We start from the raw sequence: 24673 nt of genomic DNA, 5'->3' as shown, positions 1-24673 counted from the left end.
GGCCTCCCTAATCCATCTGGCTAGCGTATTCTTTGATACCCTAAGCCCCTTCCTAACTCCCTGGTAGGATAAAAATAAGGAATGATCTTTTTTCCAGGCGTCTGTTACTGCAATATATCTGAGAAGGCATCTACGCACGTCCAAACAATGAAATCTCTGTTCTTTATTGTTAGAGGGATTAGGACAAAATGAAGGCAAGATTACCTCCTGGGACCTATGAAATTTTGACGCGACCTTTGGAAGATAAAGAGGGTCAGGCCTCATCACCACTCTATCTTCCGTAATTTGCATATACGGACGCTGCCTGGACAATGCTTGCAGATCACTAACTCTTCTTGCCGATGTGAGGGCAACTAAGAGGGCTGTTTTGACAGACAGGATCTTGATCGGGATAGAGTCAATGGGCTCGAACGGAGCTTGTGTTAGAGCCGAGAGCACAAGATTTAGGTCCCATGGAACTATTCTCTGTTTAATAACCGGCCTGGATCTGGTGACCGCTTTGAAAAACCTTGTTATCCAGTGATTACTAGCTATGTTGGAATTATATAGTGCCCCTAGAGCCGAAACCTGAACTCTAAGGGTGCTGGTGGCTAAGCCTAAATCTAGGCCCTTCTGTAGAAATTCTAGGATCTGAGCAATATCAGGTTTCTGATCGATCTGTGCTCCTGAGCTTGATAGGAACTTCCTCCATATCCTAACATAAATGCTAGTCGTGGAGGCTTTCCTACTGTTAAGCAGCGTATTTACAAGGTTCTGAGAGAATCCCTTCTTTTTCAGAAGTGACCTTTCAAGTTCCACGCTGTCAGATGTAAGTTGGCTACTCGTGGATGCAAAACTGGACCCTGGGAGAGGAGGTCTGGAATTTCTGGGAGAATCCATGGTTGGGAAATGGACATGCTTCTTAACCATGGGAACCAAGACCTTCTGGGCCAGAATGGAGCTATTAATATAACTCGGGCTTTGTCTTCCCGAATCTTCCTCAGAACTAAAGGAATTAGATTCAGAGGGGGAAACGCATAGGCGAGACTGAAGTTCCAGGAGATCAGAAGAGCGTCGATTGCGTACGGGTTGTCTCTTGGGTCTAGGGAACAGAATTGATGGAGCTTCTTGTTTCCTCGACTGGCAAACAGATCTATTTCTGGACATCCCCACAACCGTACGATCTGATTGAAGACAGCCGGTTTTAGAGACCAATCCCCTTGTTTGAGCTCGTTGCGGCTTAAGTAATCGGCCATGGTATTTAGTTTCCCCTTTATATGAAGGGCCGTAAGGGAGAGTAGGTGATTTTCGGCCATCTGAAAAATACGATTTGTAACGTTCATTAATGACGTAGACCGTGTGCCTCCTTGGCGGTTCACATAAGCAACTGTCACCTGGTTGTCAGAGAGTATTCTAACATGTCTACCCTGTAGAGGTACAAGAAACCTATCCAAGGCGCGTTCCACCGCCATCAATTCTTTCAGATTGGAAGACGAGTCCTGCTCAGATCGGGACCATAGACCCTGAACGTAATTATTTTCCCAATGTGCTCCCCACCCCGTGGGACTAGCATCAGTTGTTATTACTCGTGATATCTGATATGTCCAAGGTACCCCTTTACGCAGATTAGGGATGTGCGTCCACCACCTTAGTGAAACCGTGGCCTCTACGGATAGAGTGAATTTCTTATCTAGGTTGGCGCCTAGTCGCCGAAAATTACGTAGAACATCCCACTGAAGAGACCTAGAGTGAAACTGTGCCCACATCACCGCCGGAAAACAAGAAGTAAGTGACCCCAAAAGAGACATAGCACTTCTTAAGGAGACTACGGGATTTGTAATTGCTCTAGAGGCCAGCCGGTGGATAGCATCGACTTTTGAGTCTGGCAGGCGACATTCCTGCTGAGCTGAATCTACAATAAGACCCAAAAACTGCTGTGATGTGGAGGGTTGAAGACGCGATTTTTTAAGATTGACAATCCAACCTAAGTTACGAAGTGCTACCATCACTTTCTCTAACTGCTCTTTACAGTGTAACTTTGAATGCCCCACGATCAGTAAGTCATCCAAGTAAGGAATTATCAGTATGTTTTGCTCATGAAGGTGTGCCATAACCTCTACCATAACCTTAGTAAAGACCCGGGGTGCGACTGCAACACCAAAGGGGAGTGCCTGATATTGGAAGTGCTCCACTGTGCCGGCAAGAGAAATCGCCACCCTGAGAAAACGCTGGTGATCTGCATGTATCGGAACATGGTAATAGGCGTCTTTTAGATCTAAGACCACCATGAAGCACTCGTGAAAAAGAAGCTTTATTGCCGTTTTCACAGATTCCATTTTGAAGGATGGGATTAGCAAGAATTCATTCAGGCCTCTCAGATTAATAATGGTACGGTATGACCCATCTGGCTTCTTTACCAAGAATAACGGGGAATAGAACCCCCTACCTCGCTCTTCCGTGGGTACCCGAATAAGAACCCCCTTTTGTCTGAGATCCTGAACTTCTGACTCCAACGCCAACTGTTCTGCAGGAGAAGAACGGATAGGAGTTAGTTTAAATTTGTCCTGAGGGATCTGATGAAACTGGAACTTTAATCCCTCTTTAATGATACTGAGTATCCATGGACTGTTGGTGATCCTCAACCAGGCTGGGTAGAAAGCTAAAAGCCTACCGCCCACCTGGACCGCTAGTCATTGAGTTTTCTTCGAGTCCCGAGGGGTGTTAAACATATACCCCCTACCTCTTCTTCTGCTGCTGCCGTAATATCTGGATGAATCTCTATTTGGTTCTCTATCAGATCTGCGGCGATAAGACCATCCCCTGCTGTAGTCACGCCTATAAAAAGGTTTTCTTAATAGAGGGAACCGCTTCTTAGAGTCGCCCGCCTTCTCAAGCAGCTCATCAAGTACCGGACCGAACAGATGAACTCCTTCACAGGGATGCCGCATAGCCTTGACCTAGCTTGTAAATCACCTGGCCAACATTTAATCCAAAGTGCTCTGCGGGCTGCGTTGGATAAGGCTGAGGATCTTGCGGCCAGCCTGACCGAATCCGCTGATGCATCCGAAAGGAAGGCTGCAGCATCTTGGATCATGGGCATAGATGATAGGATTTCACTTCTAGGAACTTTATCCTTAAGTTGATCTTCCAGGTGGCCTATCCACACCATCAAGGACCGAGCTGTGCAAGTAGCCGCCACTGCCGGTCTCAGGGATCCCGCAGAAGTCTCCCAAGCTCCTTTAAGGAACACATCAGCCTTTTTATCGAGCGGGTCCTTTAAGTTACCTAAATCTTCAAATGGAAGAGAAGAGTTTTTGCATGCTTTGGCCACTGCTGCGTCTAACTTCGGGACTTTGTCCCAAGAAGCTGAAGCTTCTTCCTCGAACGGGTATCTTCTCTTAAATGCTGGCGGAAGTGACCCCTTTCTTTCGGGCTTCTTCCACTCCTTCATAATCAGAGACTTGATTTTCTCCACCACAGGAAAAACCCTTCGGGATTTACGGTCTATGCCCCTGAACATAATGTCCTGAATGGAGCATTCTGGCTGAGTTTCTTCAATCCCCATGGTGTTGTTGACAGCTTTCACCAGATGATTAATCCTATCTAATGATAAACATGTTCGGCTAGACTCTACGTCCTCTGATGATGAAGATGATGGATGAGAATCCGAGCTCACACTATCGGAATCCATCTCTGATACAGGGGATGAACCTAGTATTCTCTTCTTAGATTGTTTCTTATGAGAACTGGATTTTAAGGAGTCCCTGATCTCCTGTCTGACCATGTCCCTAAGGGTAGACGTCAGGTCAGGGGCCTCCTCTTCGATTAAGTGCTGTATGCAGGATCTGCACAGCTTCTTTTTATGCCCATCTGGGAGAGGCTCTGTACAAACGGCACACTCCCTATGTTTAGCTTTGGAGGCACATTTTTTCCCCTAAATAAGGAGAGAGGGAATACAAGGAGGGACACCAATCAGAAAGCGTACTTTCACGTAGCTCACTTACCCATCCTTGAAGTAAACGGTACCGTGATCGGGGGGTCCTCTTTGGCCGGAGAATTCCTACAGCCCGAGGATTTGGTGGACCTCTGAGCAGCTTTAGCTCCACCAGCACGACTACTGCCACTGGAACGCCGCTGGGAGCTTCTCTGAGACTTTCCTGTTTGTGGCTGCTCCAAAGGCTGCTGCTGTTCACCGCACAGCTGCGGAGTTCCCTCCGGTGACTCCATTAGGAAATGGACAGGAACCAGGATGGGCATCTGTGCGGCTCTTAAATACATCCCCCTGGGTACCACCCCCGGATGGGGGTCAGCAGGGCTTCCTCCAGGTGTCAACGATCGGTATTAACTACCGATAGGCTCTGGCCACTGCACGCCGTGCCCCACGCTGAGCGCCGAACTCCCTGCGGCCAGTATCCTCCCCCTGCCCCTGGGCGCCGCCATTAGCCGGCGAAAGAACGCTACCGCGCGTGCGCGGCCGCGTCACCGCCCGGCGCCGCTCGCTGCGTCATCCGGACACGCCCCTTCCGGTCACAGCTGCGGCGCCGAGGGCAGACGCGCCGAACAGAGGACGGCAGCGTCCCCCGGCCAAGACGGACCACCAAGGCAGGAGTGGACAGACCCCAGAGGCCACGTAGACACGGCGGCGTATACTCACAAGGTAATGTGACACCTAGAAGCTAACCCCTTGGGGTTGCTTCCTCCTGCTCTCACCGACACTAACAGTCCCCCTGCCGTGTGGTGCTACCGGCCTCCTGACTAGGCCGAGGCAGGGGACCCCCGCTACCTGATCCGGCCTGTCAGGAGTGGGAAGACTTCTTTCTTCAACCTTCTTCAAAAAAGGTCTGCCTGAAGAGGTTCCACTGTCAGGGACAGGAAACCAACTGGCGGGGGAGTGAGATGCCGCCCTTTTTATGTCTGAGGTTTCCTGTCCCTGAAGGGCGGATCCCCTCTCTCGTTGTCATGGCGACTGAATAAAGTAGCCTTAAAGGGAACCTGTCACCCCGAAAATCGCGGGCGAGGTAATCCCACCGGCATCAGGGGCTTATCTGCAGCATTCTGTAATGCTGTAGATAAGCCCCCGATGTTACCTGAAAAAGGAGAAAAAGACGTTATATTATACTCACCCAGGGGCGGTCCCGCTGCTGGTCAGGTCGGATGGGCGTCTCCGGTCCGCTCCGGCGCCTCCTATCTTCTTTCCATGACGTCCTCTTCTGATCTTCAGCCACGGCTCCGGCGCAGGCGTACTTTGCTCTGCCCTCTTGAGGGCAGAGGATAGTACTGCAGTGCGCAGGCGCCGGAAAGGTCAGAGGGCCGGCGCACTGCAGTACTTTGTCTGCCCTCAACAGGGAAGAGCAAAGTACGCCTGCGCCGGAGCTGAAGATCAGAAGAGCACGTCATGGAAAGAAGATAGGAGGCGCCGGAGCGGACCGGAGACGCCCATCCGACCTGACCAGCAGCGGGACCGCCCCTGGGTGAGTATAATATAACGTCTTTTTCTCCTTTTTCAGGTAACATCGGGGGCTTATCTACAGCATTACAGAATGCTGCAGATAAGCCCCTGATGCCGGTGGGATTACCTCACCCGCGATTTTCGGGGTGACAGGTTCCCTTCAATAATACCACAAGGTAAGGATGTATGAACAGTAAAAGATGAGAGGTCTCATTTTATATTTACTTCATGCTACATACATCATAGGTGCAAGAAAGCTCCTGGAGCACATGGCCCTTATGTACACACATTATGCCTATGCAGTAGTGTGCGTCAGAGGCTTCAGATGAGGGTACAGTTGTGGCCAAAAAGTATTGACACCCCTGCAATTCTGTCCGATAATAATCAGTTTCTTCCAGAAAATGATTGCAAACACAAACTCTTTGTTGTTATTATTATTATCTTCATTTAAATTTGTCTTAAATGAAAAACACAAAAAGAATTATCCTAAAGCCAAATTGGATAAAATTCCACACCAAACATAAAAAAGGGATGGACAAAAGTATTGGCACTGTTCGAAAAATCATGTGATGCTTCTCTAATTTGTGTAATTAACAGCACCTGTAACTTGCCTGTGGCACCTAACAGGTGTTAGCAATAACTAAATCACACTTGCAGCCAGTTGACATGGATTAAAGTTGACTCAACCTCTGTCCTGTGTCCTTGTGTGTACCACATTGAGCATGGAGAAAAGAAAGAAGACCAAAGAACTGTCTGAGGACTTGAGAAACCAAATGTGAGGAAGCATGAGCAATCTCAAGGCTACAAGTCCATCTCTAAAGACCTGAATGTACCTGTGTCTACCGTGCGCAGTGTCATCAATAAGTTTAGCCACAGTGCCATGGGCTTTAACCTCCCTAGATGTGGACGGAAAAGAAAAATTGACAAGAGATTTCAATGCAAGATTGTGCGGATGTTGGATAAAGAACCTCGACTAACATCCAAACAAGTTCAAGCTGCCCTGCAGTCCGAGGGTACAACAGTGTCAACCCGTACTATCCGTCGGCGTCTGAATGAAAAGGGACTGTATGGTAGGAAGACCCCACTCCTTACGCCAAGACATAAAAAAGCCAGGCTGGAGTATGCCAAAATTACCTGAAAAAGCCTAAAACGTTTTGGAAGAATGTTCTCTGGTCAGATGAGACAAAAGTAGAGCTTTTTGGGCAAAGGCATCAACATAGAGTTTACAGAAGAAAAAAAAGAGGGATTTTTGGTACACACCGTAAAATCTCTTTCTTGGAGCCTTCATTGGGGGACACAGATAATCGTGGGTGTATGCTGCTGCTGCTGCTGCTGCTGCTAGGAGGCTGACACTATGCAAAAAGGAAAAGAACAATAGCCCCTCGCCAGCAGTATACACCCACCGAAAGGCACTGAGCACCTCAGTTGGTGAAAAAAGCAGTAGGAGAAACAACCATAACTGAGAACACATGAGTACCAACTCAATCAGGACTTGTAGGCCCAAACACGGTACCAAGAACAAATAACCACGGAGGGTGCTGTGTCCCCCAATGAAGGCTCCAAGAAAGATTTTACAGTGAGTATCAAAAATCCCTTTTTATCGCTTCATTGGGGGACACATAACCTTGGGACGTCCAAAAGCAGTCCCGGAAAAGGGTGGATAGAAAGGAAGCGAGAAAAGGGCTCAGGTCGGCTGGTGTGTGACCGCCGCCTGCAGTACCTTCCTACCAAAACCTGCATCTGACGAGGTCTGGGTATGAACCCTGTAGAACCTCGTGAACGTATATAAAGACGACCAGGTGGCAGCCTTGCAAACCTGCAAAGCGGAGGCCTGGTGACGAACAGCCCAGGAAGCACCGACAGCTCTGGTGGTGTGGGCCCGTACCCCAGGAGGGGGCTGTGTCTCTCGAGCACGGTAGGATTCCGTTATAGCAGAACTAATCCAGCGAGAAATAGTGGATTTGGACACTTGAAGGCCTTTCCGGCGACCCTCAGCAATGACAAACAGAGTCGGATTTGCGAAAATGGGCAGTTCTAGAAAGACAGATCCGAACGGCCCTGACAACGTCAAGCTTGTGAAGAGACTTCTCCAAGGGGTGAACAGGAGAAGGGCAAAAAGAAGGAAGAATGATATTCTCATTGATGTGGAAAGTGGAAACCACCTTCGGAAGAAATTCGGGGACAGGTCTTAGAACGACCTTGTCCTGATGAAGAATCAGGAAGGGGGAGCGGCAGGATAATGCTGCCAACTCGGAAACTCTTCTAATTGAAGTGATGGCAATGAGGAAGGCCACCTTCCAGGAAAGAAAGGAAAAAGAGACATCCTGAAGCGGTTCAAAAGGAACGGTCTGAAGGGCACTGAGAACCAAATTGGAGGTCGCAAGGTTCCAGCGGAGGACGAAAAGGAGGAGCAAGATGAGCAACTCCTTGCAGAAAAGTCTTCACTTGAGAGACGGAAGCCAAGTCCCTTTGTAAAAGAATGGACAAGGCGGAAATTTGACCCTTTAGGGTACTGAGGGACAAACCCGAGTCGAGACCCGACTGCAGGAAGCCCAGAAAGTCCGGAAGGGAAAAAGTCATCGGAAAGACGTCATGTGTCTCGCACCACCGGAAGAAAGCCTTCCTGTACCTGTGGTAAATGCGAGAAGAAGCTGGCTTCCTGGGTCTGATCATGGTGTGTATGACCTGATGAAGAAAAAAAAAAATAAAAAAAGACTCCCTCAGAACCGCGGCCTCAACAGCCATGCCGTTAAATGAAGGAATGAGAACTCTGGTGGAAGAGTGGGCCCTGTGAGAGAAGATCTGAGCGGTCTGGGAGTCTCCAAGGGGTATCCGCAAGCATGTTGGCCAGCTCCGCGTACCAGGGGTGCCTTGGCCAGTCTGGAGCTATGAGTATGACAGGAATCCCCTCTAACTATCTTTTTTACTACCCTTGGGATCAAGGGAAGTGGGGGAAACAGGTAAGGAAACAAACTGCGACCATGGGATTACCAGGGCATCGTGGCTGATGGCCAGAGGGTCCCGGGATCTGGCGACAAACTGAGGAACCTTGTGGTTCATCCGAGACACCATGAGGTCGACGTTTGGGGTGCCCCAACGAAGACAAATGTGGTCGAATAGTGAGGGATGGAGAGACCAGTCGCCCGCCGGCAGGCCCTGGCGGCTGAGGAAGTCGGCTGCCCAGTTTTCGACACCCGGAATGTGGACAGCTGAAATGACCATAACAGTGGAGTAGGGCAAGGAAGATTGCTCTTATGTCCAGTAAGTTGATAGGAAGAAGAGCCTTCTGGTGGGTCCAGCGAACCTGCGCTGTGAGATGTCGGAAGACCGCTCCCCAACCGAGCAGGCTGGCATCTGTGGTGTTGACCTGCCACTGAAGCGGAAGAAAAGACCTCCCTCTGAGGAGCGATGAAGACAGGGTCCACCAGGTCAGTGACTGCCGAACCTGCCGAGGCAGACGAACGGGGCGGTCCAGTGAGGTCGTTGATGTGTTCCAAGTGGAGAGACCGTGTGTGGAATTGGGCAAAGGGAACGACCTCAGGACTGCCATGCAGAACCGAAGGAGTGAGGAGCTGGGTGTTTGAGAGATCGGGCTGCCTTGCAGAGACCGGAGAACTTGTCTAGTGGGAGGAAGACCCGAGCCAAGTTTGTGTCGAATTCCATGCCCAGGAAGGACAGACGCTGGCAGGGAATCAGAGAGGACTTGTCCCGGTTGATGATCCACCCGAGGTGAGTTAGAGTGTCCAGAGAGATCTGGAGGCTTTGCGCACAGTCTCGATGAGAAGAACCCCTGATCAAAAGATTGTCCAGGTAGGGGATGATGAGTATCCCCCTAGAACGAAGGATGGCCATGACCGCCGCCATGATCTTGGTGAAGACCCTGGGGGCCGAAGCCAGGCCGAACGGGAGGGCCGTGAATTGGTAGTGCTCTTCCTGGATGGCAAACTGAAGGTACCTCTGGTGCCGTACGCAGATAGGAACATGAAGGTACGCATCCTAAATATCCACCAAACACAGGAACTCCCCGGGATCCATGGCGGCAATCACAGAGCGCAAGGACTCCATCCTGATGTGACGGAGTCGAACATGGCGGTTCAAAAACTTGAGATCCAGAATTGGGCGAAGGGAACCGTCCTTCTTGGGGACTACAAAGAGGTTCAAGTAGAACCTCAAAAAACGCTTGTTTGAAGGCACAGGAGCGACACTGCCAGCTGTGAACAGGGAAGAGACCGCCTGAAGAAAACCGGGCAGTTGAGACGGTTGCCTTGGTGGACGAGGGAGGAAGAGACGATCTTCCGGAAGGGAAGAAAATTCGATCTTGTAACCGGAGATAACTACCTCTCTGACCCAGGCGTCGCTGACTACAGACAGCCAGGCGTCCCGGAAGGAAAGAAGTCTGCCTCCCACCCTGGAAGTCATTCCAGGTGGGGGCGACCCGTCATTTGGAACGTAATCTATCGGAACGGGAGCCAGAGGACCTGAAAGGTTGGCTCTTAGTTCTCCATCTGGGGGCAGGCTTGTAAGAGGGTCTCCTCCGCTCTCCTGAAGCGGAAGGTTGCTCCTGCTGGGAAGAGGAGTCAGAGGTCTGAAATTGACGAAAGTGCCTAAAAGGCCTAGGGCCCTATATATGGAAGAAATGTTTTGGTCTAGACTGAGGGAGGGAAGTACTTTTTCCTCCCGTGGCATCAGAAATTATCTGGTCTAAGCGAGAGCCAAAGAGTCTGGAACCCAGAAAGGCTAGGTTGGTGAGAGACTTCTTAGAAGTTGTATCTGTGCTCCATGCTTTGAGCCAAAGAATGTGGCGTATAGCAATGATGTTGCTGCTTGCCCTTGCGGAACAGGCAGCTGCATCCAAAGAGGCAGCCAAAACATATTTGCCTGTGTGGCCCATTTGGTCCGCCAAATCAGCCAGTTCCTGTGGTGAAGCCAAAGCCAAAATGCCTCGTCAAAGAATTTTGGCCCAGGCGGAAATGGCCTTTGCCACCCAGGTGGAGGCGAAACTGGGGCAGAGGGAAGCTCCTGATGCCTGGAAAGCTGATTTGGCTAGAGTCTCAATCTGTCTGTCCGTAGCGTCTAAGCGACGCACCGTCAGGTAAGGACAGGACCGTCTAGGATGAAAGACAGGAAACCGGCGGGTCCTCCTTTGGAGATTCTGCCCATTTGGCAAGGTGGTCAGCACTAAACGGGTATAATATGTCCAGGTGTTTTCTGCCTGGGAAGCGCTTCTCAGGATGTTCCCAGTGCTTAGACAGGGTAGACTCAAATTCCTCGTGATTGGGAAAGGAGCGAGAAGGACGCTTGAACCGTTTGAAGGAGACAGAAGAATCCTCGTCTTGTTTAAGCTTAAGAGTTTGGGAGATAGGGTACCGTCACACAGTGCAATTTTCATCGCTACAACGGTACGATCCGTGACGCTCCAGCATCGTAACAATATCGCTCCAGCGTCGTAGACTGCTGTCACACTTTGCAATCTACGACGCTGGAGCGATAATTTCATGACGTATGTGCGATGTAGAAGCCGTTGGTTACTATGCGCACATCGTATACGATATATGTTACACCATGCGATCATGCCGCCACAGCGGGACACTAGACGACGAAAGAAAGTTTCAAACAATCTGCTACGACGTACGATTCTCAGCGGGGTCCCTGATCGCAGGAGCGTGTCAGACACTGCGATATCGTAACTATATCGCTCGAACGTCACGAATCGTGCCGTCGTAGCGATCAAAATTGCACTGTGTGACGGTACCCATAGTCACATCTTGGCTATCCACAATAGCCTGTATGCCAGACGTCTGGTCTGAGTCAGACCCGGACTGGGAATCTATGTCCGGCCCAAGGACCTCCTCCGAAGAGGGGAATTGGGAAGAGGTGAGCAGCTTGGGAACTGCTGAGGGACCCGGAGAGCTGGAAGAGGAGTCAGACAGGGACCTCTTTCTAGAACGGCCGGCGCGTTCTTCTGAGGGTCGATAACAGGTGCGTGCGACTCGCCATGAGAGACGGTCGGAGCACTGGTGGCTGTAGCTAGATGCGGAAGTCGTTCAAGCGCCTGGACCAGAGATTGGGATACTATAGTCAAGTCAGAGACTGACTGAGACATAGCAACTGCCCACTCTGGGGGAGGGGGAAGTGCACTCATCCCGAGATTCGGAAGCTTCCTGCGGAGCAGACATGGTGGGCGGACTGCAGGATTGGCAGAAGGGTGACGACTGACCTGCTGACCACTTTTTCTAGCAGCGTGAGCATACTGACAGCACCCTGGAGGTCGTCCTCCTCCCCCTTGCTGGGACAGGAAACACACGAGAGCTCAAAAGGGCATGTCCCACCCCCAATCCTCAGTGTTGTAACAAGAACCACCTCATGGAAATGCAGAAAAGACTTTAATAGAAAATAAATATATACATCAACTGTCAGGAACATATTTCATCATATGTCAAACATAATATGCAATACATTTTAGGCCAGGAACATAATACGTCTCATGTCAGGCTTTCTTACATAGAGGATAACGATATCACCAGGGAGGGAACTACTAGTGCTGTCAGTATGGACTCCTGAAAACATAATTAACGGTAAGCTTAATACCTATTTTCCAGGACGTCCCTCCTGACAGCACCCTGGAGAGTACCAAAGCACCTCCTTAGGGTGGGATTACCGCCTGGAGAACCTTTCTCCCAAATGTAGTATGTTGACCAGACAAAACATCAAGCTTATAGTGACTACAAAATGTATTAGCGCTAGCCCAAGTTGCTGCTTTACAGATCTGTTCAAAAGAGGCACCTGCTCTCTCTGCCCAAGAAGTAGCTATCCCTCGAGTAGAATGCGCATGGAGACCCCATGGAGGAGGGAGCCCTTCAGACTGATAAGCCTCAGAGATCACCAAAGTGATCCAACGAGCAATAGAGGCCTTCTTTCCCTTATTCTTCCCCCCAAATAAGATAAATAAATTTGGGTCAATACGCCACGAGCTGGTGGCTGCTATGTAGTCTAGAACTGTCTGTCTGACATCGAGGGAATGGAGAGCTCTTTCTTTTTCGTTAGCCGGGTTATTACAGAAGGATGGTAACACAATTTCCTGATTTCTGTTTTTAACCGATCCCACCTTTGGAATAAAAGAGGGATCCAATTTAAGGATTAGACTATCTTCTCTAATCTGAAGGTACGGGTCCCTAGTGCACAGGGCCTGAATCTTCCCCACCCTCTTAGCCGTAGTAATTGCCACTAAAAATGCTGTTTTACGAGTGAGGGCAGGAATGGGCATACTATCAGCCGAAGCGTAAACATTTTTACAGAGGAGTTTGAGGACCAAGTTAAGGTCCCAGGACGGCGACAATTGCCTAATGGTAGGGCGCAACCTCTGGGTGGCTCTGATAAATCTAACTATCCACTGGTGGGATGCTAGGGGATAGTCGAAAAAAGAGCTAAGTGCCGAGATCTGCACTTTCAAAGTGCTTGGTTTGAGACCTTTGTCAAACCCAGCCTGCAGGAAATCTAAAATTCTGGGTAAGTCGGGAGCACCTGCCGTAACCTCAGACCTGCCACTCTCCAGACAGAAACGCCTCCAGATCTTCAAATAAATTGCCGATGTGACTGGCTTCCTGCTGGATTTTATAGTAGCTATCACCTGATCTGATAGCCCTCTTGCCTTCAGGATGTTCCTTTCAGGATCCATGCAGAGATGGAGATTCTCTGGATTTGGGTGGTACACCGGACCCTGGTGGATTACATCTGCCCTGAGAAGGAGCTCTACTGGGCTCTCTATTGCCAGATCCACCAGAAGAGAGAACCAGCTCCTTCTCGGCCAAAATGGTACAATCAATATGACTTGAGCACGATCCTCTTTGATTTTTCTGAGAACAGCTGGAATCAGTGCAAGAGGCGGGAATGCGTAGGAGAGAGGTTCCGTCCATTCCTGGCTCAGAGCATCTATCCCTTCTGGGAGATCTTGAGGTTTCAGCGAGAAGAATCTTGAGACCTTTGAGTTCCTCCTGTTTGCAAATAGGTCTATACTGGGAGTTCCCCAGTGAAGGCATAGATCTTGGAAGATCTCCTGATTGAGTTCCCACTCTGTTGCAAATACCCGTCTTCTGCTCAGATAGTCTGCTATGACATTCTGAGAGCCTTCTAAGTGGATTGCCGAAATGGATAGGACTGATCTTTCTGCCCAACGGAATATTCTTCCCGCAAGCTCCTGAAGCGGATAGTGTCTTGAGCCTCCCTGATGCTTCAGGAAAGACACCGTTGTAATATTGTCGGATAGTATCCTGATATGACAATTTTTGAGGGTGTGTAGGTTCCTTCTTAACGCCTCCCAGACCGCATACAACTCTTTGAAGTTGGAGGAGCTGTGAACGACATCTGCTGGCCACCCCACTTGTAGGATCCTGCCCTTTAGGTGGGCTCCCCAGCCCCAGGCGCTGGCGTCTGTAGTTACCACTACGTAGGGATTGGTAGACCATAACACCCCAACTCTTAGCTTCTCTGGTTGTCTCCACCAGAGTAAAGATCTTCGTACTGGATACGTCAGCCTTAAAGAACTGTCCAGAGAAGACTGACGACGGTCCCATTTGGAAAGGATTAATCTTTGCAGAGGTCTTGAATGGAACTGTGCCCATCTTACACACGGTATGCAAGCCGTCATCAGACCTAGTACTTTCATGGCCGTTCTTATTGATGCTCTGCATTCTAATAGGAGCCTGATCTGGATCCGGATTGCCTCCAACTTGTTCTCGGGTAACAGAGATATCCTGTTCCTCGAATCCAGACATACTCCCAGGAAGATCTTTTTGCATTCCGGAGTCAGGTCGGATTTCTGCCAGTTTATGATCCATCCTAACTGCTCCATCACTGACACAGTTCGGTTCCTGTGATCTGACAGAATCTCTGGTGTACTTGCGATCAGGAGAAAATCGTCTAGATATGGGACTATCTTGATCCCTTGGTTTCTCGGGCACCAGTTTTGTAAACACACGAGGTGCTGAGGCAAGCCCAAACGGAAGGCATTGGAACTGGTAGTGACAGGTCCCGGACGGCAGCACCACCGCAAACCTCAGAAGTTTCTGAGATGACGGTTGGACGGGGACCTGATAATAGGCACTCTTCAGGTCGAGAGTGCACATCACAGCGTCACGATCTATTAGGAGGATTGCAGAGTGTATGGACTCCATGCGAAACCTCTTGTACCTGACCCAGGCATTTAGAGGCTTCAAATTTATTATCGTGCGCGAGTCCCCAGAAGGCTTCATTATAGAAAATAGGGAAGACTAGTGACCCCATCCTACTTCTAGTGGTGGTACTGGAATTATGACATCTGAGGAAAGCATGTCCTCTAAGTCTAGCATCATGGGAGAGTTTTGCATGACCATCGTAGGTACGATGTATCTGTCCGGAGGAGGGGAGGAAAGTTCGATGCTGTAACCTTCTGACGAAGTCCGAAGAACCCACTGATTTTGGGTGACTCGGGCCCAGTTTTTCGCAAAGTGGCGGAGCCTTCCCCCTATAAGGGTGGCGTCATTGTGTATTAGGCTTTGAGGGTGGGCTAAAGAAGTAACTCTTGTTTCTATTGCCCTGGTTACGGAAACCTTTACCGAATCCTCTATTGGATCTACCCCCTCTGTAATCGGACTGTCTCCTGAAGGGAAAACCTCTCCGAAAGGACTGGCCCTTTTTTGGTTTGTCCTCTGGAAAACCCTTTTTCTTATCAGAGGCTGACTCTAAGATAGTATCTAGGGAAGGACCGAATACTCTCGCCCCTGGAATAGAGCATAATTTGGTTTTTGAGGCATTATCCCCCGACCAGGATCTTAGCCAGACTGCCCTTCTAGCCGCATTGGATAAAGAACCGTTTCTATCTGAGAACCTGACTGATTCAGCAGTGATGTCAGATAGGAAGGCCGTGGACGATCTCATGATAGGAAGGGAGCTTAATATATCAGCCCTGGGGGTCTTATTGGATAGATGTTCCTCCAATTGACCCATCCATAGGTACATAGACCAAGCTACCGAGGTAGCTGCTATATTGGTCTTAATTAGGGCTGCAGTAGATTCCCAAGCCCTTTTTAGCAGTATGTCGGCTTTCCGATCCATGGAATCGCAGAGATTTGAAGAGTCCTCGAATGGTATGGCTGTCTTTTTAGCAACCTTTGCCACAGGGACATCCACTTTGGGTATCTCCTCCCAAAGTTTGACTTCTTCTGGCTCGAAAGGTAAGCGAGCTTTGAAGTCTTTAGTCAAAACCAGCCGACGTTCTGCCCCCTTCCACTCCTCCAGTATCATGGCCTTGATATGCTCGCTAACTGGGAAGACTGTCTGCCTACGTGACATAAGTCCCCCAAACATTAGGTCCTGCCTGGATTGAGGCTTAGATGTCTCCTCAATCTGCATCGTGCTCCGCACCGCCTGCACAAGTTCATTCGTCTCCTCAGCCTGGAAGAGGTATTTTCTCTGGTGGTCCTGACTCCCTGAAGGAAGTTCCCCTTCCTCTTCTGAGGCGAAGTTATCGGAGTCAGACTGGTCCTCAGAGCTATACTCTGGCTCTCTTATGTCTCGTTCCCGTCTGGCTCTTTTGCGGCTGGGACCCGGGCTGGACCTCTCCACCATACTGGACAAAGAAGCCTGAACTTCTTCCCGTATTACGGACCTCATCTCTGACAGAAGTGTCGGCTGTTCATCCCTCATAACCTTGGAAGTGCAATCTGCACACAAGGTATTAGCATGAGTGTCCGGGAGCTTTACGTTGCATATAGGGCATCTATAGGTTTTCCCAGATGATTTGCCGGACTTCTTAACTTGAGCAGGGGGGGCAGCGGGGGTTCCCTTATCCTTAAATGACAGAAGATAGGGAGAAGTAATGGGATGAACCGGAGTATCAGTGCGCGGATAGGGGGGACAGCGCTATGCGCACTCACCCCTTCCTCTGCTGGTGTGCCTTCCATGACGATCCTGGCAGCAGGTCCACGCTGGATTAGGAGCGATTCGGCTGCTTGTGCGTCTCACGCTGGAGCACACACACTTTCCCCGCACTTTACCTCGTCACCGGAAGTGACGGTAACAGATGCTGCGAAACCGGAAGTGACGCGGTTCCCCGGGACTTCCGTCAGAAGACGCCATGTCAGACGCTACACCACTCTGGATGTTGCGCCGCATGGAACCACATCGCGGCCGAGAGCCTCCCTCCGGGAGGAGCGGCCGCCACAGGATCTCGCCCTTCCTGTTCTTTGGAGCAGAGGGACCCCCCTCTGGAGGGTTTCTGCCCTCAGCCTCTTGACAGGGGGAAGGGTATTGGATGAGCCGCACGATCCCCCTGAGCTCCGGTAAGCTTGCGCAGCTTCTCTCGTGAGTCCCTTGCAGGGACAGGAAAAACACTGAGGATTGGGGGTGGGACATGCCCTTTTGAACTCTCGTGTGTTTCCTGTCCCAGCAAGGGGGAGGAGGACGACCTCCAGGGTGCTGTCAGGAGGGGCGTCCTGGAAAAAAGGGTTGGAAAGCTCTGCCTGTGTAAGTCTTAAACTACTGCAGCGCTGCCTCCTGAATATGATATACTGCAGGGGGGGGGGTGCTAGGGTACGGATGAAAGCCTACCGTACAGGAAGGAAAGAGCTGCAGCTGAGACGGTATCCGTGCCCCCCCGAGTGGAGTAGCGTCCGGATAGGAAGCAGAATCCAAGATGGAGGAGGAATAGAGGCCTCGTGGGGAAGGGGGGGGGGGGGGGGGGGAGTGGTTAAGCGCACAGCAGATGACTGGGAAGAGAGAAACCCGATAGGTCCAGCGGCAGAAGGGGGCGTGCGAGCTGTGTTAAGATATCACTGGGTGCCAAGAAAGAGCGGGCGATGGGAGGCGTGGCCGATCGGCCCGAACTGAGGTAAAGTGAAAGTAAAAAAGGGGAAGCCGCGGCGCTGAATGAACAACGCATGGAATAGATGGCAGGGCAGCACTGACAGGTCCAGGGGAGGGAAGGGAGCCAGCGTGAAATACAAACAACAATCCCCTTCCCCCGATATATCTTCATTACCTTGATCTTCAGCGCTGTATGAGTGTCGTCCAGGGGCCCAAGGGAAGGCAGGGACGCTGGAGAGAAGAACCCTCCTCCAGGAGACGGCATCAACCCCCTTATGGAAAAAAGGGGGGAGGGTCACCACTGGTGACTACCGTCTCCCTCTCAGCCCTGTCCGAGGAGAGGGGTGAGGAGGAAATTCGGCAAGGAACGGCCACCAAACTCACCCTGAGGCACCAATGAAGGCACAGGGGAGAAATGTCCTGCCAGCAGGCCTGAGTGTAGCGATGTGGGTGACACCACACTGCTCGCTCAGCCGCTAATAATGGGAAGGCAGAGTGAATTAACACCCTGATTCCCTAGAAGTTGAATCTGAAAAACAAAATAAATAATTAGTAAAACACAACAAACCTACGAAAGCAAAAAATTATTAGCTGCGGATCTGGGAGATCCAGGTCCGCCTCCTACAGACACTAAGCACAAACTGAGGTGCTCAGTGCCTGTCGGTGGGTGTATACTGCCGGGGAGGGGCTATTGTTCTTTTCCTTTTTTGCATAGTGTCAGCCTCCTAGCAGCAGCATACACCCATGGTTATCTGTGTCCCCCAATGAAGCGATAAAGAAAAGAGGCATTCAAAGAAAAGAACACGATCCCTACAGTCAAACATGGCGGAGGTTTCCTGATGTTTTGGGGTTGCTTTGCTGCCTCTGGCACTGGACTGCTTGACCGTGTGCATGGCATTATGAAGTCTGAAGACTACCAACAAATTTTGCAGCATAATGTAGGGCCCAGTGTGAGAAAGCTGGGTCTCCCTCAGAGGTCATGAGTCTTCCAGCAGGACAATGACCCAAAACACACTTCAAAAAGCACTAGAAAATGGTTTGAGAGAAAGCACTGGAGACTTCTAAGGAGGCCAGCAATGAGTCCAGACCTGAATCCCATAGAAGACCTGTGGAGAGATCTAAAAATGGCAGTTTGGAGAAGGCACCCTTCAAATTTCAGGGACCTGGAGCAGTTTGCCAAAGAAGAATGGTCTAAAATTCCAGCAGAGCATTGTAAGAAACTCATTGATGGTTACTGGAAGTGGTTGGTCGAAGTTATTTTGGCTAAAGGTTGTGCAACCAAGTATTAGGCCATGTTCACACAGTGCGTTTTTTACTGCGGAACCGCAGCGGTTTTGCCGCTGCGGTTCCGCAGCTGTTTTCCATGCAGGGTACATAACAATGTAACCCTATGGAAAACAGTCACTGCTGTGCACATGATCCGTAATTTCGTTTAAAAAGCCGCGCAGAATAGCTGCGGCAAAAAAGAAGGAGCATGTCACTTCTTTTTCCTGAACCGCAGCGGTTCTGCACCCATAGACCTCCATTGTGAGGTCAAAATCGCAGTAAAACCCGCAGATCAAAAATATATCTGCGGGTTTTACTGCGATTTGATGTGCAGAACCGCTGCAGCAGGAAGTGCGGGGGAGCGGGCGGAAGTGCGTGGGCGGAGTGTGGCTGCCCCCCCGTGCTCCGATCCCGCCCCCCCATGCTCCGATGCCCCCCCCCCCCCCGTGCTCCGATGCCCCCCCCCAGTGCTCCGATGCCCCCCCCGTGCCCTAATCTCCCCCCCTTATACTTACCCGGCGTCCCGGTGTCCGTCCGGCCGTCTTCTCCCTGGGCGCCGCCATCTTGCAAAATGGCGGGCGCATGCGCAGTGCGCCCGCCGAATCTGCCGGCCGGCAGATTCGCTCCAAAGTGCATTTTGATCACTGAGATATAACCTATCTCAGTGATCAAAATAAAAAAATAGTAAATGACACCCCCCCCCCCCCACTTTGTCACCCCCATTGGTAGGGACAATAAAAAAATTAAGAATTTTTTTTTTTTTTTTTTTTCACTAAGGTTAGAATAGGGTTAGGGGTAGGGTTAGGGGTAGGGTTAGGGGTAGGGTTAGGGGTAGGGTTAGGGGTAGGGTTAGGGGTAGGGTTAGGGTATTTTCAGCCATTTTAGCCCTAAAAAGCTTCCTAGGAAACACACAGTCTCTGCATAGAAAACTGCATAAAAAAAGGATAAAAAAACGCATCAAAAAAGGACAAAAAAAGGACCTACGTTTTCTGCCAAGAGCTGCAGTTTTTAAAAAAAACTGTCCTGAAAAAAAAAGGATGGAAATCCTGAACGTGTGAACATACCCTTAGGCTGAGGGTGCCAATACTTTTGTCTGGCCCATTTTTGGAGTTGTGTGTGAAATGATCAATGTTTTGCTTTTTGCTTCATTCTCGTGTTTTTTTTTTTCATTTAAGACAGTATTATCTGACAGGATTGCAGGGGTGTCAATACTTTTGGCCACAACTGTATATAGAAGATAATACCACCAGTGGAAACAAAAATCAAAGTGTGAACATGCGCAAGTAATGCATTTATACTGATACTAAAAGGAACAATTTAGCTAATATATTACTTGTGTGCATCAACGCGGGCCTGAGAGGCATTATCATCTGTGTAACTTCCCAGAAGCTCCACCATCACTTTAGCCGCTTCCTCACTGTAAAGAAAAGGTGAACATTACTAATGAGCATACAATACTTCTCTACATATGTACAATTACAAAGGAAAGCCACATGAAGGAATGCAAACCTTCAAAGTAAACCAGATGTTAATAAACACCACCACATCCAAACAAAATAGTCCAAGATGTCCTAAGATTACACAAAGGAGCAACTTATCGAGACGTTAAACTCCTCCGTGAACTATAATCTAACGTTCTGTATAAGCAATATGATAAAGTGGGGCACATGAACGACAATGTGAACTAACGTATATATTCGAGTATAAGCCGAGATTTTCAGCCCATTTTTTTTAGGCTGCAAGTGCCCCCTCAGCTTATACTCAAGTCATTGCCCCAGGGGGTCGACAGGAGAGCGGCAGCTGTCCAATCATACTCACCTGCTCCCGGCACGTCTCAGCACGTCCCTGCTTCCCTGGCGCCCGAAGCACTTCCTGTGTTCAGCGGTCACGTGGTACCGCTCATTAAACTAATGACTATTTACGCGACTCCACTCCCATAGGGATGGAGCGCATATTCATTACTTTAATGAGCGGTACCAGTGACAGCTGAACGCAGGAACAAGCTGCCCGGTGTCAGAGACCATCGCATCTGAGAAGCAGGGACTGCGCCGGGAGGGTGAGTATAACAGGGGAGGGTGTAATTGCGATATTCCCCTGTCCCACCACCGCGCGCTGCTCCATCTTCCACGTCCTCCGGCTGTGACGTTCAGGTCAGAGGGCGCGACGACGTTTTGAGTGTGTGTGCCGCCCTCTGCCTGAACAGTCACTGCAGAGAGACGGAAGACGGAGCGGCGCGTGGCGGTGGAACAGGTGAATACTGCTGCCAGTGTCCCCGCCTGCTCAGGACAAGAGGTATGTCATTTTTTTAATCGCAGCAGGAGCATATGGGGCAAATGTTTCTATGGAGCATCTTATGGGGCCATAATCAACCTTTATGCAGAATTGTATGGGGCATAATTTTTTATTGAGCATTATATGGGGCTCCTGATTCAATATGGATATTCAAAAACACTTAACCTACTGATGTCTCAATTTTACTTTTATTGGTATCTATTTTTATTTTTGAAATTTACCAGTAGCTGCTGCATTTCCCAGTTTTCCCATTTTTTTGTGGCAAAATTAGGGGTCTCTGCTTATACTCGAGTATATACGGTACATTTATTATGGCGGCAGGGCAAAGCTTTGGACAACCTTCTTTAGACACACTAGGTCCTTCATGATGATAGATGTTCTGTCAAAGTAATGGGGTACCAAGCAAGGGTCCAAATTCAACAGGATTATCTAAATTAGACGAACCATATTTTTTTTTTCTCATCGCCATTACACAAAATTTGTCCCTCTATTGGGTAAATCATCTTCTACTCAGACACCAAAGAGAAGCCATTATGCAGTACTTGCAGGTTCTTTACAAACCAGAGGAGAATGCAGCTCTTGGAAGGGGTAATTTTTCCTTTCATAAAAGGTGTGAAGCCAAGTCACACCAGAAAGCATACTTTCTGGGCAGCAGATTTCCCTGAGAATTGAGGATTGGATTCATTGATGTGTGAAGACACCAAAAGGAACCTGGTCTCGCATGTCCTCAGCGTTTAGGCTTCTGCTAACCAATTAATCTGGACTGCTCTTTTAACCACAAGAATAAGTAATTGCCCAAACAGGACTATCTTAGCAGCGCACTGGCTGAAGTCTTTTCACATCGTTGCCACTTTCCATGCAATCACTGCTGCAGCATTCGTTTTAATGAATGAATGAATGCATGCATGCATCTGCTGTCAGGAGCACTATTTCAATTCTCAGCTTTGACAAGGAAAATGTAAAGTATTGCCTGCACTGGTAGGAAATTCTGGAGGAAGCAATCAATATTACTCCATTGCTACACCATACATAGCGTGAATAGCTACCACCAAAGTGCAGGAATCATCCAGCGAATATCAGATAGGGAGGGAAATTAGTGAGGTCGTGGAAGGTTCCTAGAAACCGAATTACTGGTAAGTCTAATGCTATTTTCTCTAGTCACCTTCCACGACAGTCACCTTGGAGTTATACCAATGTTAATTTCTTTAGGGAGGAACTGAACACGTCTGCCGAATGTCAGATCCCTGTCGAAATTTAGCCTGCAGTGTCTGATGAAAGTATGTACAGAAGACCAGATGGCGGCTCTGCATATCGGCTCTGATGAGGTGTTCCCTCTTCCTGCCCATGACGTGGAAACCGACCGAGTAGAATGGGTCTTCAGCAAGATCGGCGGAGGGAGATCTTTTGCCGAATACGCAAGGCAGATGGCTTGCTTAACAAGCTTGCAATTGTGCTCTTAGCCGCTTTCCTTCCTCTATTCTGTCCTGAGAACTGGATAAACAGATTCTGGTCGACCTCCAAGCCTTGTACTGCTCCAGGTAGTGGAGGACTACCCTGCGGACATCCAGGGTGTGGAAGTTTTCCTCCTTGTTGGAAAGATTTGGACAAAATGAGGGCAAAACCACATCCTGACCCCTATGAAAATCCGAAACGACATTGGGCATAAAGGCGGGGTCTAGTCGTACGACTATGCTATCAGAGTTTATGGATAGGAAGGGCTCTTGAACCGACAAGGCCTGCAATTCTCCTATGCGCCTAGCTGTGGTAATTGCGACCAGGAGCACTGTTTTAAGTGTTAGGATTTTAAGGGGCAAAGACGACAAGGTCTCAAAGGGTTTAGGAGTTAGACTATTGAGTACTAAATTTAGATCCCAGGGGGGAACCCGACTGGGGAGTCTAGGACCTAATCTGCTTGCTGAAGTCATGAATCTTTTGATCCAGCGGTGGCCAGCCAGATCTGGTCAAAAAAAGGAACTAAGGGCCGATACCTGAACTTTTAGAATACTCAGGGAGAGCTCAAGATCTACACCCTTCTGGAGGAAGTCTAGGATTTGAGAAATGTTGGGGTGGAAGGGAATCAGGGACATTGGGAAGACACCAGGAAGAGAACTTCTTCCATACTTTGTAATAGATGGCATTGGTCACAGGTTTCCTACTCTTTTGGAGAGTTTGGATAACCCTGTCCCAGAGGCCTCTGGATTTTAATATGTCAGTCTCAGTAGCCAAGCAGCCAGGTTCAACTTTTTGAGTTCTGGGTAAAGAAGGGGACCTTGAACAAGGAGGCCGATTCTTTGAGGAAGTATGGGACCTTCTTTGGCCTTTCCCCTCAAGGTGCTGTACAAGCTCCAACCCGGCCACATCGGGGCAATAAGGATTGTCGTGACTTTGTCTGACCGGATCTTCTGCAGCGTCCTTGACAGCATCGGAATTGGTGGAAAGGCGTAAGCCAAGTTGAAGGTCCATGGATGAATGAAAGCATCTATTCCCAGAGCCCCATGCATGGGGCTGAGGGAGAAATATGTTTTTGATTTTACGTTTTGGGCATTTGCAAATAAGTCGATCTCCGGGATCCCCCATCTCGAGGTTAAGGATAGGAATACCTCCTGGTTCAGGCACCATTCCCCGGGATGGACGTCCTTCCTGCTGAGGAAGTCCGCTTGGGTGTTGTCTGAACCCTTCAGATGTACTGCGGAGATTGAAAGCAGGCGTTTCTCTGCCCAGAGAAATATCAGTGCTGCCACTAGCTTCAGACTGGCAAACTTCGTGCCTCCTTGATGACGAAGATAAGCCACCGTCGTTACATTGTCGGAGTAGACACGGATATGATGGCCTTGGACTAGAGATGAGGCAGCTACCAGTGCTTCCTCTACTGCCTTTTGTTCCCTCAGGTTGGAAGATCTGGAACCCATGTCTGAGGACCATAGTCCCTGAAAATATGTTTGTTCCACCACGGCACCACAACCTCCTCGGCTGGCATCGGTGTGAAGCACTTTCAGGGGGAGCTGGTCCCAGCTTACCCCCCGCCGAAGGTTCCGGCCCTTTAGCCACCGCAAGAGGGCTGACTTCACATGTCCGGGGAGTGGAATTCTCCTGGACAGAATGTTCTGATACCTCTGAGCGTATAGGAGAATGTGAGTCGGGAGGGTCCGTGTGTGTGCCTGGGCCCAGGATACTGCTTGAATGCACGAAGTTAGGGACCTTAGAATGGACTTGGACTCCAGGGTTGGGGACCTTTGTTGTTTGAATCTGGAGATTCTCTGACAAAGGTCGCGCTGACTATCTTCGGGAAGGAAGGACATTCTTTCTTTTGAGTTTAAGAGAATCCCCAGGAATTTTTTCCTTGTGGACGGTTGTAGGTCCGACTTTTGGAGATTCGGGATCCAGCCTAGGGACTCAAGAATACCTAGAGTTTGACACATCTTGGTTCAGCTGGGATGTTGAAAGAACAATGATGAGGTCGTCTAAGTAAGGGACAAGGCAGATTCCCTGAAGACGGATGAAGATGACTGCTTTTCTCATGCATTTCGAGAATACCCTCGGGGCTGAGGATACTCTTACGGGAAGCACATTGAATTGGAAGTGAGTGATCCTGTGGTTGTGGGAGATCGCGAACCTGAGGAACCTCCTGTGATCCGGATGGATTGGAACATGATAATAGGCGTCCCTCAGGTCTATTGTTGCCATTACCCAGTTTTGCCCGATAAGTGGGATTGCCGTCTTGACTGACTCCATCTTGAACCTTCGGTATTTGATAACCTGGTTCAAGGGTTTTAAATTTATGATCACTCTGCATTTCCCAGAGGGTTTTCTTATGACGAATAGACGAGAGTAATGACCTCTGCCTAAGTC

General features: G+C 49.5%; 1 protein-coding gene across 1 annotated transcript in view; it reads right to left on the bottom strand.

The window, feature by feature from the left end:
• EIF3M (eukaryotic translation initiation factor 3 subunit M) overlaps nucleotides 1-24673 on the bottom strand; it is a 71085-nt gene that overhangs the window by 31857 nt on the left and 14555 nt on the right. Inside the window, exon 6 of the mRNA XM_069740591.1 lies at nucleotides 19866-19949. Within this exon, the coding sequence (XP_069596692.1) occupies nucleotides 19866-19949 (84 nt within the window). The remainder of the gene's footprint in view (nucleotides 1-19865; nucleotides 19950-24673) is intronic.

This window comes from Ranitomeya imitator, chromosome 9 (assembly GCF_032444005.1).
Source record: "Ranitomeya imitator isolate aRanImi1 chromosome 9, aRanImi1.pri, whole genome shotgun sequence".
Lineage (NCBI taxonomy): Eukaryota > Metazoa > Chordata > Amphibia > Anura > Dendrobatidae > Ranitomeya > Ranitomeya imitator.
Note: the sequence above shows the minus strand (reverse complement) of the source record. Positions and strands in the feature narration are given on the sequence as shown.